Raw genomic sequence first — 15,656 nt, 5'->3', positions numbered from 1 at the left:
AGGACATAAAAAAGGTAAATGCAACGAAAATGTAAATGAAATTTAGATAAAAAAAAAAGGTCTACTGGAATCAATGTCACAATAGGTACTCAAATAACAACACTGACCTTTCCATAGTAATTATTAGTAAGTGCTATTTGTTGGAGTTATAGAGGATCATCAGAGATCATCAGAGAATCTCTATAGAGGAAAAAGCTCACTTCAGAATCTGCTCTGAATCTCAAGCCACTCGACAGAGTCTGAAATGTATAAAAACATTTTTTTTTATTCTAAAAAGTATAAAACGTTAATAATAAAGACAACATAAAAATAAATGTTTGATACTTTATAGATTTTTTTACTCATTTCTCCAAAACACAACAAATATAACTGTTTCATTATGCAGATATAATTGTTAAAGCTTATAAACTGCAGTTTTAATCATTTTAAATTAGCTCTGTATGTAACTCCAGCATCAGTAGCAGTAATGCTATTAAATCTACTGAATAAAAACATTAGTTGTAGAAAATGGAAATATAGGGGTATTTTTTTCTTTCCTATTTTAGTGAAATACTTTGGTCTACTTTGTAAAATTAAAGGAAAACTCCAGAGAAGTAGTTATACAGTGTTTTAAATGAGAGTTTTAGCTGTTTAGCTCCATTCAGCTCCATGCATTGAGGACTCCCTCGCGGGCTCCCTCTAGCGGTGATGGGGTATAATGTGATATAGCGGGGGAGGGGGCGGGGCTCTACATAACCCGGATGACGCTGAGCTTCCGGGGTCTGTAGCTGGAGCGCCGGAGGAAGAGCAGGATCAGCTGAACTACAGAAGGTATGGAGAAGTTTCTCTCTCTCTTTCTCTCTCCTGTTGGAGGTTGGTTGATGTGTTGTAACAGTAAAAAGGTCATTATTTTGCTGTGATTCTATTTTGAACTACAATTCTCTGCACCAACAAGAGAACTGCGTGTTTTTATTAATTGTCCCTCCGCGCCCCCCGTAGCTCCAGAGGAGCTTGAGTGCAGCGCAGGAGGTAAACAGAGCTGAGGAGCTCCATGAAAAAGTGCTGTTTTAAGTATTTTTGATAAAAATTACTGGCAAAATGAGCTCTTATATCAGTTCTAGTCACTCTTCGGTGCATTTTTAGCGGGTATTGAAGCATATTTTACCTAATAATTAATTATTTCTGCCCCGGTCGGGTTATCAGCTCTGAGGTACAGCCGTTTCAGCGCCAAAACACTACATGTGACTGAGCCTGAAAATGTGTGCTCATGTGCTGTATTTCCTTTTGGTTCATATTTTATAGATATATGTGCAGTTTCAGATGCTTAATAATCGTTTGGGATTATTTTGGTTGTGTATGTGCAGATATGTTGTGGTTCTGTTTATTTAATTAATGTAAATGATCAGTTCTGGAGCACATATCTTCAGCTCTTACCACGTTTAACCACGAACGATCTAGAAAAAAGGGCTGAAGAGGGATGTTTATTAACAAGAGCAGTTTTGTTAAAAGGATACAGCAACAGTACAGAGGGGTACATTACTAATATCGAAGGAGTGTTAAGGTTTTATCCAACATTAGATAACCTCGCTAATGCTCGTTAATTGTCAAAAGTGCTGCTAATGCTTTAGAATTATTTATTTTTTTTTAAAGAACTAAGGTTTCCAGAATATTATATTTATATAGTTACATAATGTTCACCAGGCTTTATAGAGTCGGGTTAGCAGCATTAGCAGCACTGTTCACCGGGCTTGGAGAGTCGGGCCAGTGCCAGATAGCTAGCATTAGCGAGGTTAGCTAATGTTGGCTAAAACCTTAACACTCGATATTAGTGATGTACCCCTCAATACAGTTGCTGTATCCTTTTAACAAAACTGTTCTTGTAAGTAAACATCCCTCTTCAGCCCTTTTTTCTAGATTGTTTGTGGTTAAACGTGGTAAGAGCTGAAGATATGTGCTCCACACCATTGTTGAGTGTGGACTTACTTCTACCTCCTCCCATCACAGGCTCACTTTCAATTAGAAATGGCAGCCCCGTGAAAAGAGCCTATAGGCCTTTTTAGTTGTGTCATTTTGAAGTTGGTGACATATTTCCATATTTGGGGTTCCATGTCTGAACTGTTTTTGTAAATGGCAAAAATGAACAGGCTTTTTAAAAATTCCCCTCTATCACATTCTGTGCTAAATTCACGTTTAGGATTCTGCACGTTTTAATCTGTGCACGTTTTCCTCCTAAACATCACTGGATCCTCTGAATTACGAGATCGTTTAAGTGTCCTAATTAGAATAATGCTAGCGTTTAGCTAATGCTACAGTGCACTGAACTGACCTCACAGCACAGCAGTACAGAGTGTGATGGGACTATCAGAGATTAGGGCTGAACGATTAATTGCATTTGCGATAATCTCGCGATATTTTAAAACGTGATTCTCTAATCGCACTGGCTGCGATTTGACTGGTCACGTGACTTGGGAGCGAGTCAAGCCGAGGACGAGCGGAGCATACCCGAGCAGGAGGCAGGGAGGTGGAGAAGTGAAATCAACACAGCGCACTTTAGGGCGTTTTCACACCAGCACGGTTTGGTCCGGTTAAAACGAACTCTGGTCCGTTTGCAACTTTAGTGCGGTTCGATTGAGCAGGTGTAAAAACAGTAATCGCACTCGGGTGCGGATCAAAAGAACCGGACCGAGACCAGCTAGAGGAGGTGGTCTCGGTCCGGTACCAAACGAACTCTGGAGCGGTGTGCTTGTGGTGAGAACGTGATCCGGTCTCGATCCGACCCAGCTATTAAAGTGATGATAAAGGAAGCATAGTTTAAACCAGGGGTCTCAAAGTACCGGCCCGCGGGCCACATCCGGCCCGCGACGCGGTTTCATACAGCCCCTCACGGGTTAACAAAATAAACATACATCTGGCCCGCAATTCAATTTAATTATTTATGCTTTATTATGTTTGTTTTCATATTTTATCTTAACTTGTATTTTGGTGTGTGTGTGTTTTTTTTTGTTTTTTTGCTTACGCTGCGTTGCCTGCTTTAATAGTCTCCAGTAGCCTTCAACAGTCTAACCTTGTAGCCGTGGTCCACTAAACTCAGTAGTTATAAACATCCTGAGGTTAGCAGCGCGCTAACTGACCTGTTTATAATGTAATCCGAGCAGTGACTCCGGGACGGCTGCTCTAAACTTCTGCTGTTAGCTGCTTGGGCTGAAAGATGAACTGTAGAGAGCTGTATTATCCGGTTAGTGAGGTTATTTTATTTCATACACAGAAGAACTTAAAAATTTTAAAAACGCTCCAGACTGGCTCAGCTGAGCCCTGTAGCCCGTGGCTGGGCTGTAGCTCTGACTAAGCAAAGACTGCGGGCTTGTGGTGCTGCAGCTGCAGCTCCCACTAGTGGTTGGATGAGGAACTGCTAAATCTGAGGAAATGCTAAATCTGTCACAGCTCACAATTTTTGATTTTATATTTATTAAGCCTTATTTCAGTATCAAACGTTTTGATCAAAGTTAATATAACTTTTACTTGATGTAATTTCTATTCACTTGAATAGTTTGGTTCTTGATTGATGGAGTTATTGGATTTCATAACATGACAAATTAAAAGGATTTATGTTAATAGAGCAACAAGCAACCATTTTTCCATGCAACTGTAATATTTGATTGAATAAATAGTATATTGAGAGTTATTTAACATTAAGGAGTAATTACATTCATTTTATATTACATCTGGTTACATTTTCTTATATTTATAAGTTACATCTGGCCCTCAGAGGACAGCCAATATGTCAATGTGGCCCTCGGCAAAAATGAGTTTGAGACCCCTGATTTAAACTAATATATTAGCCAGATAACGCTAATTACCACAGCTGTGAACAAACACTGTGTCCATGCACGCTCTGCATTCACTGCTCTGTTTATTATGTATAAATCTGCTCTGCACGTAGAAACACTGTGTTTGAAAGTGCAGCGTTTCAGCGTTCAGTGTTAAAGCACAGATGTTTGCGCTGGAACACAAAATATTCTCGCTGTATTTACTTTTTTCGTATATTTATATTTAATGTACTCCTGTGTCAGACAGCTCTGACCAATCAGAGGACACAGGCTGCTCGCGTGGTTTATTGATGCGCATTTTGGTGCGTTTACATTTATGCCTATGGGGGAAAAGGAAAAACTATATCTATTTATTTTTCTATAAAAAAAACAAATGGTGAAAAGGAAAAGCATAGATTTTTTTGCTTTATTGTTATCTGTGCTTTAAATAAATCTGACATTGTTTATTATTAAACAGATTGATTTATTTCTTCTGTTGTTGAAAAATACTTGAAGACAAAAAAAATCGCATTTTAAATCGCAATCGCAATTTATAGATAAAAAATTGCAATTAGATTATTTTCCAAAATCGTTCAGCCCTATCAGAGATATGACACTGGCTGTAGAGCTCCGGTCAGATCACGATTTGGATTATTCTTCTTCTTCACAGAGGATCATTCAAAGTATCTCTATCTTCAAATCAAATCAAAGTATTTAAACATGTGAAAACTCTTTCAGTCTGGTGATGTTGAGCAGTGTAGTCTGTGTTATGCTGTCCGTACAACTACATGACTACAGTATTTTAACAGACTAAAGTCTGACTTTTCCCATCTGAAGACACATCAGACTTTTTACACAAATACTTTTTTATCTCACAGGCTTTTTACTTTGTTCTGAAGAGGGAGAACGTAAAATAATCTCATTTGTAGGAAGTAAAAACATGAGAGTGGGTTGAGAGGTCTCTCTCTCTCTCTAAAGCATATACGTTCCATACCAGGCTCACTGCTTTTAATAATACATGCTCAGAAAAAAGAAAAACACTATGTGAAATGTTGAAGTTATTATTCACTAAACATATAGCTACATTTCCACGACAAGTAATAAGAAGTGATGATATTTAAGGTGGATGTTCATTCATAAGCTAGAGTGAGCTAATGGACAAATACTAAAAACAAGATTCATTTTGTTCAGATAGCTGGTTTACAGGCTTTAGTTAGAGTTGATGAAATTTTGGGTAACATTAGCCTCTGTAAAACTGCAGCAGGTCTTGGAGCTGCTGCTCTGAATCTGCTGGTGAAGAGCTTATGCTGCTCTCTGGCTCTGCAGATGAAGTTGGGCTTTAAACCGTTGCTGTGATTTGCCACCGTGTCCACTATATTGACTTAGTAAACAAATCAGTTAAGCCATTGATGTGGAGCTGCAGTTTTTCTGGGTAAAAATCACTAACATTTACATTTCTCACCAAATTTTCATTTGTGTTTTTTATATTTAAAGGTTTTTGATCTACATATACCAAAAAAAAACATGTCTTGAACTCAGGTGTGCCCATCAATGTTAGCCTGAAGCTAATGTGGTGGAAAATAATGAACTGTTATCAGGAGTTGGAAAAAAAAATCAGGTTTGGTTAATATGTATGGGATCTTTTATAAATTAGTGTAAAGGAAAAGGCTTTGGACAGCATTGGTCACGTGATCAATGTAGAACGAATCAAGCATCGGCACTGTGATTCAAAGTAATGCGTGTTGTTTTTCCGGCACATGTGTTACGACCTGGTGTAGGTCAGCCCGTAACATAGAAAAAAAGGCCCCCATGCCCTCCTGGTTCCCCAACCACACATACTCCTGTTAATCAAATGGTTTAGTTTATTTAACAAATTGTAAAGAATACAAGGCTTAGGTCAAAGGGGAAGCAACAGTTAGGGATGATAGAAAAAATAATAAACAAAACAAAACTAATTTAAAGATTAAGAAAACTAACTTACCTAACAAAGAAAAGAAAATGAAATACAAATCTCTAACCTAACTCCCTAATAACAAACCAAGAGAAAGCATAGAAAAATAAACTCTTTCTCCCACTGGGAGAACTTGTAAGAATAAGCTTATTTTCTCCCCAAAGAGAGACCAGACCAAAGAACCAAAGAACATGATTTTACCATCAGCTTAGTTCTAACACTTTAACCGGCTACAAACATAGCATAGACCATGCGGCAGGGAACCAGGAACACACAGGAGCCATGTTGGAAGCCAAGCACCACCCTCGCACTTCCTGTTCCCTTTTATGGTTGGTTCTAGGGGTGGTGTCGCGGTTATTTCACGACTCTTCTAGGCCTCCCAGAAGGGGAAGCCTGGGCTAGCTTAAATGAGCTCTAAATCTATCTAGTCATGCATCAATATAAAGTTTTAAGTTCAAAAGAAAGAAGATAAAAACAGACGAGTGCCTTAAGTTTAAAGAAAGGAGAAGACGAGTCTTTACGAAGTTCTAAGTTGATCTTTTATTGTTCTTGATGTCAGCCAGGTAGGGTCAGGAAGCTTCAGTCTTCTGACAACACAAAGGAATACATGCTTTTTTATACAGTATTTGGGTGAACAACGGTGGGGGCTTTAAGCTCCACCTTTTAACATTATATAACTATACATTGGTTGAATATAATCGTTACCAAACACATTCAGTTTTAGGGAGGATTCTTCCGGCCCCATTTCTTGGCGTCATGTCATGTTCCCTTTTTTGGAGTTAATCGTGGACAAATCAACATGGTACAGTTTTTTTAAAAACCCTGTCCTTCACCTGCCCAGCTTTCTCGTGGGAGAAGACTGACCTTGGGCCTCTTGAGACACTTTGTATGACTAATGAACCTGGTTAAGCTTTCTTAGCCGTTATGAAGAGCTTTTCTGGGTACTTTCCAACTATGGCCAGTCATTATCATCTTTCTTGTCTGTCTCCCCCTCAGATCCCAGCTGCACCTGGTACAGACTGGGCCTTACTGAGGAAAGCCAGACAGAGTTTTAACAGAACTCAATGAACTCATTCACATATGGCCAAATGTACTAATATATGAGTAATATAACATATATTGATCACTAATATCCTAATTTAGGGCCCCACAGTGGGCGATATTATATCATATACAATATATCGTGACATAGAAATATCATGATATTAAAAATCCATATCGTGATAATAGGGCTGTTCTGTCTTAAAAGTAGTCTATTATTTACTGTGAAGCTTTAGGTGTATTTATTGTATAATTGATTTAGTTCGCAGTTTATATGCATGCACTAAATATTCTGCACTATTTTTTGCTGCATTATATTATTTTATGCTATATTATTTATTTTGCCACATTATGATTATTCTGTTATACTATTATACTATATTCCTGAAATTAATTAATTATTTTAGTTTTCCTATATCGCCAAGTATATCGTTATCGCAAAAATACCCTGAAATATCGTGATATTATTTTAGAGCCATATCGCCCACCCCTAGTTGGTTCCCCCTGGTGGTGACCAACCAGTTTGGTTAAATGGCATCACACAGTAACCTGCAGTAGGAAGGCACACTCAAACAGAAAGAAAAAAAAACAATAATCAGCAATTATGACCTATAGGGTTGTAACACATGCCTCAAAGCTTAAGATTTAGGGGTAACATCACTATTGCTTTCTTTATTTCGTTCTTTAAGTTCTCAGTTTCTAGTGAGACCAGAACAGAATCAAGAGTGTCTGAACAGTGGGCAGTCCTTTTAAAGGCACTAAACAGGTGGCTAGAGGACCACCAGCGCCCCCCTTTTATGGTAATATGAAGATGTCCCAGTAGTTTTGTCTGTATAGTGTAACTGATTTAGGCAGTTCTCTTCAGTTTATTGACCTGCTTTTTATTATTCAATGGCATTTTTCTTTGTGTTTTTCAGAAATGAAAATGTTCTCCTAAAATTCATCACCAACAAAAAGGATATTTAACTAAGAGGAATGTTAAACTGCTGAAAGAGGTGAAGCACAAGCCATCCTGAAGAATCTCCAGAACACGCAGAAATTGTTTGATACATTTAAAAGACAAATGAAGCCAAGTCCCAACATGGAGAAACAGCAGAACTTTGTCAAGAGTTTTACTAAACAGAGTAATCTCAAAAAACACCAGCGCATTCACACAGGAGAGAAACTGTATCACTGCTCAGACTGTGGGAAGATTTTTACTAAACAAAGTGATCTCAAAATACATCAGCGCATTCACACAGGAGAGAAACCGTATCACTGCTCAGACTGTGGGAAGAGTTTTAATCAAGGCAGTCATCTCCAACAACACCAGCGCATTCACACAGGAGAGAAACCGTATCACTGCTCAGACTGTGGGAAGAGATTTACTGAACAGAGTACTCTCAAACGACACCAGCGCATTCACACAGGAGAGAAACCGTATCACTGCTCAGACTGTGGGAAGAGATTTACTGAACAGAGTACTCTCAAACGACACCAGCGCATTCACACAGGAGAGAAACCGTATTACTGCACAGACTGTGGGAAGAGTTTTAATAGACTGGAGACTCTAAAACTGCACCAGCGCATTCACACAGGAGAGAAACCGTATTACTGCTCAGACTGTGGGAAAAGTTTTAATCAACAGAGTACTTTCCAAATACATCAGCACATTCACACAGGAGAGAAACCGTATTACTGCTCAGACTGTGGGAGGAATTTTAATCATCAGAGTAATCTCAAAAAACACCGGCGCATTCACACAGGAGAGAAACCGCATCATTGCTCAGACTGTGGGAAGAGTTTTACTACACAGAGTAAACTCAAAAATCACCAGCGCATTCATACAGGGGAAAAACCATATTACTGCTCAGACTGTGGGAAGAGTTTTAATCAACAGAATCATTTCAAAACACACCAGCGCATTCACACAGGGGAGAAACCGTATCACTGCTCAGACTGTGGGAAGAGTTTTAATACACAGAGTGATCTCAAAATACATCAGCGCATTCACACAGGAGAGAAACCGTATCACTGCTCAGACTGTGGGAAGAGTTTTAATCAAGGCAGTCATCTCCAACAACACCAGCGCATTCACACAGGAGAGAAACCGTATCACTGCTCAGACTGTGGGAAGAGATTTACTGAACAGAGTACTCTCAAACGACACCAGCGCATTCACACAGGAGAGAAACCGTATTACTGCTCAGACTGTGGGAAGAGTTTTAATCAACAGAATCATTTCAAAACACACCAGCGCATTCACACAGGGGAGAAACCGTATCACTGCTCAGACTGTGGGAAGAGTTTTAATACACAGAGTGATCTCAAAATACATCAGCGCATTCACACAGGAGAGAAACCGTATCACTGCTCAGACTGTGGGAAGAGTTTTAATCAAGGCAGTCATCTCCAACAACACCAGCGCATTCACACAGGAGAGAAACCGTATCACTGCTCAGACTGTGGGAAGAGATTTACTGAACAGAGTACTCTCAAACGACACCAGCGCATTCACACAGGAGAGAAACCGTATTACTGCACAGACTGTGGGAAGAGTTTTAATACACAGAGTGATCTCAAACGACACCAGCGAATTCACACAGGAGAGAAAACTATCCCACATTTGTCCCACAGCAATTAAAAGTGCAAATCGTAAATCTTTCAGACAGAACACCTTATCCTACACAAATGTTTCACTCTGTTACTTGGGACACGTTCCACCAAAAACAAACATGAACTAAATTTAATCATGGATTTTACAGGTTCAGCAAAATGAATCTTAACCAGGGATGATGTTTATTGAATTCCATGTTGTGTTTTCTCGTATGTTTAATATTCCAGGACATTCTTTGTGAGACAGAGTTCAGTTCTGAAGAAGGAGAGGTATTTTGGGTTTGAGTGATGGACACTGAGAGCTCCCAAAAGTGAGACCCAGAGCCACAGAGAGACGACACTGTTCCGGGTACTGCCGTGTGGACCGGAGGAGCATCCAGACCCTGCAGAGAGGCCAACAAAATCCTTTCCAGAGGTTAAATAAAATGGTCAGCTGTAGTTCCCATACTGAAATCAACCTCCTCCAGGCTTGTGTAGTGCAGTAAGGTTGCAGGCTCATTCACTCCCTCTGATGGTGTTCTCGTTTGTCTATGGTTCAGTCGTTCTGATTAAAAATCTGTTACCATAGAGAGATATAGATGGATATTTGGTCGTTGTATTACTCAAGTTTTATACTCGCTTATCTTTTTCTTATTGAATATTATATGTTGCTGAAGTTTTTTAAATCTACAAATTTACTAAGAATATCCAAATCATGTGGTTTTTAATTGTTTTTATCCACTGCAAACTATTATCTTTGTATGGCTTAACCTCTATATTTACTCATCTGTTTGTTTTAATAAACGGCTTTTAGATTGCAGATCTGCAATCTCATTGTGTTTTCTCAACATATGTTTGACATGAAACCTATTGGCCTGAGATTGTCTTATGTTATTATTTGTTGAATACTCAAAGGTGCCCAACGGAGAAATCCAGTGCGAAATGTATTTGTGTTGAATTGAAACATAGTCAATTTCAGATTGAAATTCAGAGAGAAATATTTTTTTAAATGGTTCAGGCTTAAAAGGGTTAAATATACATTTACTTCCAAAGGTAGAGTAGCATGTGTTTAACTTGTATTCTGTAAAGTTTTTTTATTGTGAATGCTTGTGGGTTGTGTCATTCACCAACTACACTTTATTACCAAATTCTACATTTGAGATATTGACCATTTTTATTAGTAGCTAGCCTTGCTAAATATCCAAACACAGCATTTGCAATTTTACTGACCAAATGAATGAAAAGATGGCGGTGAAAAAAAGATGAATGAAAAGATGGCGGTGCGCAGTAGTGCAACGGCCTCTCACACTCCTAGCGAACACCCTATTTTGAGCTGTTTTTATGCCGTGCATATCACGTGCCCCACGCGTGTGAGTTATAGCAGAACTGAACTTTTGAGGATTAAGGACAGTTTGGTCAGTAAAACAGCAACTATGGACAATAATACCTGAGCTTCACTGGGCAGACTACAGCTCCTCCGCGCTCTCTGACTCTCATGCTGGTCCCCACATACCATGCCCCACTGCGACACTCCAAACCCACACAGAAGACCATTACTGTGTGGCCCAGTGACGGAGACGCTGTGCTGCAGGACTGCTTCGACTGCACCTCCTCTCTGAATGTCTGACTCGTCGTTCTTGCTGATGAGGCCAACAACAGTTGTGTCATCAGCGAACTTGACGATGTGGTATGAGCTGTACTTTGCAGTACAGTCACGAGTCAGCAGAGTGAACAGCAGTGGACTGAGCACACAGCCCTGGGGGCGCAGGTGCTCAGTATGGTGGTGCTGGAGGTGTTGTTTCCAATCCTGACTGATTGTGGTTTCTCAGTCAGGAAGTCCAAAACCCATTTACAGAGAGAGGAGCTCAGGCCCAGCAAGCTCAGTTTTCCGATCAGGTGCTGAGGGATGATGGTGTTGAATGCTGAACTGAAGTCAATGAACAGCATTCGAACATAGCAGTCTTTGTTGTCCAGGTGGGTGAGAGCCAGGTGGAGCGCAGTAGACATGGCATCATCTGTTGATCTGTTCGGACGATGCGCAAACTGCAGAGGGTCCAGTGAGGAGGTCATTGAAACTGGACAACAAGCTGTTAACTGGAGTCTCCAGACGTAATCATATTTATCAATTCTGTCCAATCACATGTCAATTGCATAAATGTATAACTGCTTGGATAAAGTCTGAAGGGTTCTCTCTCTTCCTCGACTGGCTTTAGTTTATTTCTCTCTTTTTCTCTTTATTTCTCTCTGGGTTGTGAATGTGTTGATCTATCAAGATTTTAGTACAATATGTGTTGACTCAATGAAGTACTTTGTCTTTTCTGTTATATATCCATTGGCGTAGGAACCGGGGGGATGGGGGGGACATGTCTCACCCAATATTAGAAACAGGTGGTTTTGTCCCCCCCAAAAATGATATCGTTTCACTCAGATCAGCTGTACTTTTTATGAGGAGACAGACCGGACCAATCACGGAGCCGGTTCAGGTATTAAGTCCCGCCTCTCAGTAGAAACAGCCAATCAGCTTGCTGGTTTTGCGGCGCGTGGCGGCAGTGTGCTGTTGGGGGAAGCCCCTCCCCCTCACTGTGAGATTTAGCAGCGAGATCGGGACACGCAGCCCCTTCAGCTGATCTTAAAACAGATCTGGATATACAGAGATTTTTCTAAAAGAAAGGTAACGGTAGGCTAACCACTTCAACTGTGATGATATGTTTCTGATAGCTGGTTAAAAACACACGTCTTTGAATCAGCACACAGATCAAAACCCACTGTGATTAATAAACTGCAGCTGTGTTAGTGAGTTACCTAAACTTTGGAATTAGCTAGATTGGGAGTCAAGGTTAAAGAAAAAAACAGCTATATATGTAATGTTCAACTTGACCTGTACCTGATCAGATAATCACTATTTCACTATTAATTTAGGATTACAGGACTTACTCTAAGCTATAATGAACGAAAATACATTTAGCTAACTAGTTATCTAGAAGCTGGATGTAGTGGATAGCCAGAATGTAGTACAGTACTTTATGTTAGTAGTTTAAAGCAGTTTCCTAACCCTGAGCACTGCCCTTAAAATTAAATTGTGTGTTTTCCAGCGGATTTAACTGATCAGCTAATAAATATTTACCTGTTCAAATCCCTTAGCTCCCTCTAGACCCTAAATCAATCATTATGTATATCCAGCAGTGTATTAGACACATCATACCACCACTTACTTTATTAAATGCCTTTAAAGCAGAGGAAGCTGTAGAATATGCAGAACAGTGTTAATATGCAGTAGAATATGTAAGAACAGGGCTGAGAAACACTGCTGTAACCTGACTTCTGTTCATTTGTAGTTCACAGTAAGACCACATGTCCTGACGTTTATAAAAATCTCTATGAAACGTAAAGTTACATTCTTTTACATAAAAGAACAACATCTTAAGAAGAGCTCTTAGTAGAAAAAAAGCGCAGGAGAAAATGTAAATATATGACAGAATTATAATGCCAATTCATAGAAATAAGAATAATAATAAAAAATAATAAACAAATCTATTATTATAAATATTAGGTGATAACTGATCATTTTTGTCATATGTATATAATTCAGACATTGTATGCATAATTTTTAACAGTAATGTAGAAAAATATCTTAGCCTTTGTGTTGCATGTTCGTTGATCCAAGGAGTCAGCCGACACGGAGATTGAGAGTGAACAAGTATGATTTATTTCAGAATTCTGGGAAGAACATTACAGGCATGCATCCTAGCCTAGGCTAGACGTCGCCCCAAGTTCTTCTATTTTATTTAGAATTAACCACTTTCAAGGAACCCCACGTCCTAGCCTTTAATCTAACCCAATATGGGCAGATTTGGGTACGCTACCACACGGTCTCATTAGCACTGTTTTCCTTTTATCCTTTATCCTTTTTCCTTTTATCCTTTTATCCTTTATACCGGTTTCTTAAACATAAAATAGAAGAAAGAGAAGAAGAAAAAAATAAAAAAATTTAGTTCAATCCAATTTACCAGGATTAAGCCTACTGGATCCCATCACTCATTCTGTTTTAAATATCCAATATGCAGATTTTTTAATAAAAAGGTAATCTGCTCACCTGTTTAGGATGGGCCCAGATGAGTGATGAAGTCTGTCAGCTGTGGTCCTCGCCGGCCGAAACCTTGGATCACGTCGGGAGGTCACCAAATTGTAGAAAAATGTCTTAGCCTTTGTGTTGCATGTTCGTTGATCCAAGGAGTCAGCCGACACAGAGATTGAGAGTGAACAAGTATGATTTATTTCAGAATTCTGGGAAGAACATTACAGGCATGCATCCTAGTCTAGGCTAGATGTCGCCCCAAGTTCTTCTACCTCGTATCCTCTGACTCCATATTATATACCCCTCTCTGACGTATCTAGGTTGCTAGGCATGAATGAGTATTACTTCTCGTTTTATGCTTATTCTTCCAAATATGGTATAGTTATGCATTACACTTTAGTTTTTTAGACCTTCTCGGAACCCGTGAGATGTATTGATTGACCTTTGTCCAGTAGGCCCTCTGGGGAATCGTGGGTTGCTAATTTCCCTTTCTCGGTGACAAGGGGAAGATTCACTTCCCCTTAGTGACGGGCCTTGGGTTAAACAAGGTTCATATTCTCTTTTGATCATGATTTCCTACATCTACAGTAGCCAAGTTCATACTCTCTGTTGATAATGGTTTTTCTACATCTACAGTAAGATTAGTTAGTTAGTATATCTTAAACAAAGCTTGAAGCTGTATGTATACTTTTTTGCAGACGCAATCTATTAATGTAAGGTTACAAAATGTACTTTATTCATTGGTTTCAATCTAGCTGTCCTCTGCTTGACCTGTCCCTAGACAGTGGGAGTAAAAAGAGGAACCCTTTAGTCTGCTAACCTCTGTAACCTCAAGATGTTTAGCATTTGAAGAGGAAGTATGCTTTCTGCAGTTGACCAGTTCAAGTGTCTCTTGGGTCAGTTGGGACACGGGTCAGTGCTGCTGATATGAGAGGCATACGTGATTCATTTAAGCAAGTAGAGAATGTGTCTACGTGTGGATTAGTGACTAACACTTGATTCAGTGATTAATGATTACTAGAATATAGATTATAGCTTACATAGATATATTTGTGTAATATGTGCTTTAATTATAGGTTAAGGCTTTGGCTAGCATGATTATTTTAAGCTAAGCTTGTTATCTTAAGGCCAATCTTCCACAGTAACTGTAACGTGGAGTAACATGTTTAGGTTGTAAAATCACCTTATAATAATAATGTACTTTTAATTAGTCATTAATTAGTAATTTCCACAAATGTTGTTCTAGGAAACTGTAGGGTGGGCTTGGGTTCATATTGGCAAATGTGTCCCCCCAATATCAAGCCCGCTCCTACGCCCTTGAGATTCTTAAATGTCTTTCACCTGTTATCAATGGTGAGCAGAGGCTGTTAAACATGATCAGTGCCTAAAACAGGCACATTTATTGAAGATTGTAGAATATTCATCAAGTGAGTTAAAATTAGGCAAAAGATCTTGTTTTGTTAAAATGTGCAGGACATCAAAAAGGTAAATGCAACAAAAATGTAAATGAAATTTAGATTTAAAAAAATGTCTACTGGAATCAATGTCACAATAGGTACTCTAACAACGTCACTGACCTTTCCATAGTAATTATTAGTAAGTGCTATTTGTTGGAGTTGTAGAGAAGCAAGGAGCAATCAGAGAATCTCTATAGAGGAAAAAACTCCGTTCAGGATCTGCTCTGAATCTCAAGCCACTCGACAGAGTCTGAAATGTATAAAAACAAACATTTTTTATTCTAAAAAGTATAAAACATTAATAATGTTAAAAAACAACATAAAAATAAATGTTTGATACATTATAGAATGAAAATTTTATTAATTTCCCCAAAACAGAACAACTAGAACTGTTTCATCACTGCAGAGATAATTATTAAAGCTTATAAACTGCAGTTTTAATCATTTTAAACATGTTCTGTGTGTAACTCCAGCATCAGTAGCAGTAATGCTATTAAATCTACTGAATAAAAACATTAGTTTTAGAAATATAGAGGTACGTTTTCTTTCTTTTTTCAAGTGTATGTATTTATTTCTAAAATATATGTGAGCAAATGTGTCTTTTTTCCAGAGCTTAACTGGGAAAATAGAATAAATTCACAGTCTCCAAAAAGCCATGCTCTTTCTGATTAGTTAAACATTTACACAGGCAGTATTCAGAATGGCATACTACATACTACTCGTGTACTAAATCTGCCTAAAGCTAGTATGCAGTACGCGGTATGCGACCAAAC

General features: G+C 38.8%; 6 protein-coding genes across 15 annotated transcripts in view; 4 read left to right on the top strand and 2 right to left on the bottom strand.

The window, feature by feature from the left end:
- The window catches only part of LOC125780501 (zinc finger protein 239-like), a 1,096,042-nt gene that overhangs the window by 825,169 nt on the left and 255,217 nt on the right, over positions 1-15,656 (top strand). The gene's annotated exons all lie outside the window — the stretch shown is intronic.
- The window catches only part of LOC111188979 (zinc finger protein 239-like), a 69,376-nt gene that overhangs the window by 11,459 nt on the left and 42,261 nt on the right, over positions 1-15,656 (bottom strand). The window lies entirely within an intron of this gene.
- Positions 1-15,656, bottom strand: part of LOC125801407 (zinc finger protein 239-like) — a 162,901-nt gene that overhangs the window by 105,497 nt on the left and 41,748 nt on the right. The window lies entirely within an intron of this gene.
- LOC111188533 (zinc finger protein 239-like) overlaps positions 1-15,656 on the top strand; it is a 280,707-nt gene that overhangs the window by 253,190 nt on the left and 11,861 nt on the right. The window lies entirely within an intron of this gene.
- Positions 1-15,656, top strand: part of LOC125801342 (zinc finger protein 239-like) — a 280,707-nt gene that overhangs the window by 253,190 nt on the left and 11,861 nt on the right. The window lies entirely within an intron of this gene.
- LOC125801162 (zinc finger protein 585A-like) overlaps positions 727-15,656 on the top strand; it is a 270,147-nt gene continuing 255,217 nt past the window's right edge. The window contains exons 1-2 of one of the 2 annotated variants that reach the window (XR_007438633.1): positions 727-810; positions 7,695-9,787. Coding sequence is in view for 1 of the 2 variants with exons in the window: in XM_049477394.1 (XP_049333351.1) it covers positions 7,841-9,400 (1,560 nt within the window). In the remaining variant the exon portion in view is untranslated. Of the gene's footprint in view, positions 811-7,694; positions 10,172-15,656 lie in introns of those variants that run through there. The other variant, XM_049477394.1, reaches the window with a different exon arrangement.

The sequence above is a fragment of the Astyanax mexicanus genome, chromosome 4, assembly GCF_023375975.1.
Source record: "Astyanax mexicanus isolate ESR-SI-001 chromosome 4, AstMex3_surface, whole genome shotgun sequence".
NCBI lineage: Eukaryota > Metazoa > Chordata > Actinopteri > Characiformes > Acestrorhamphidae > Astyanax > Astyanax mexicanus.
The sequence above is the reverse complement of the archived record's forward strand: the minus strand, read 5'-3'. Positions and strand labels throughout refer to the sequence as shown.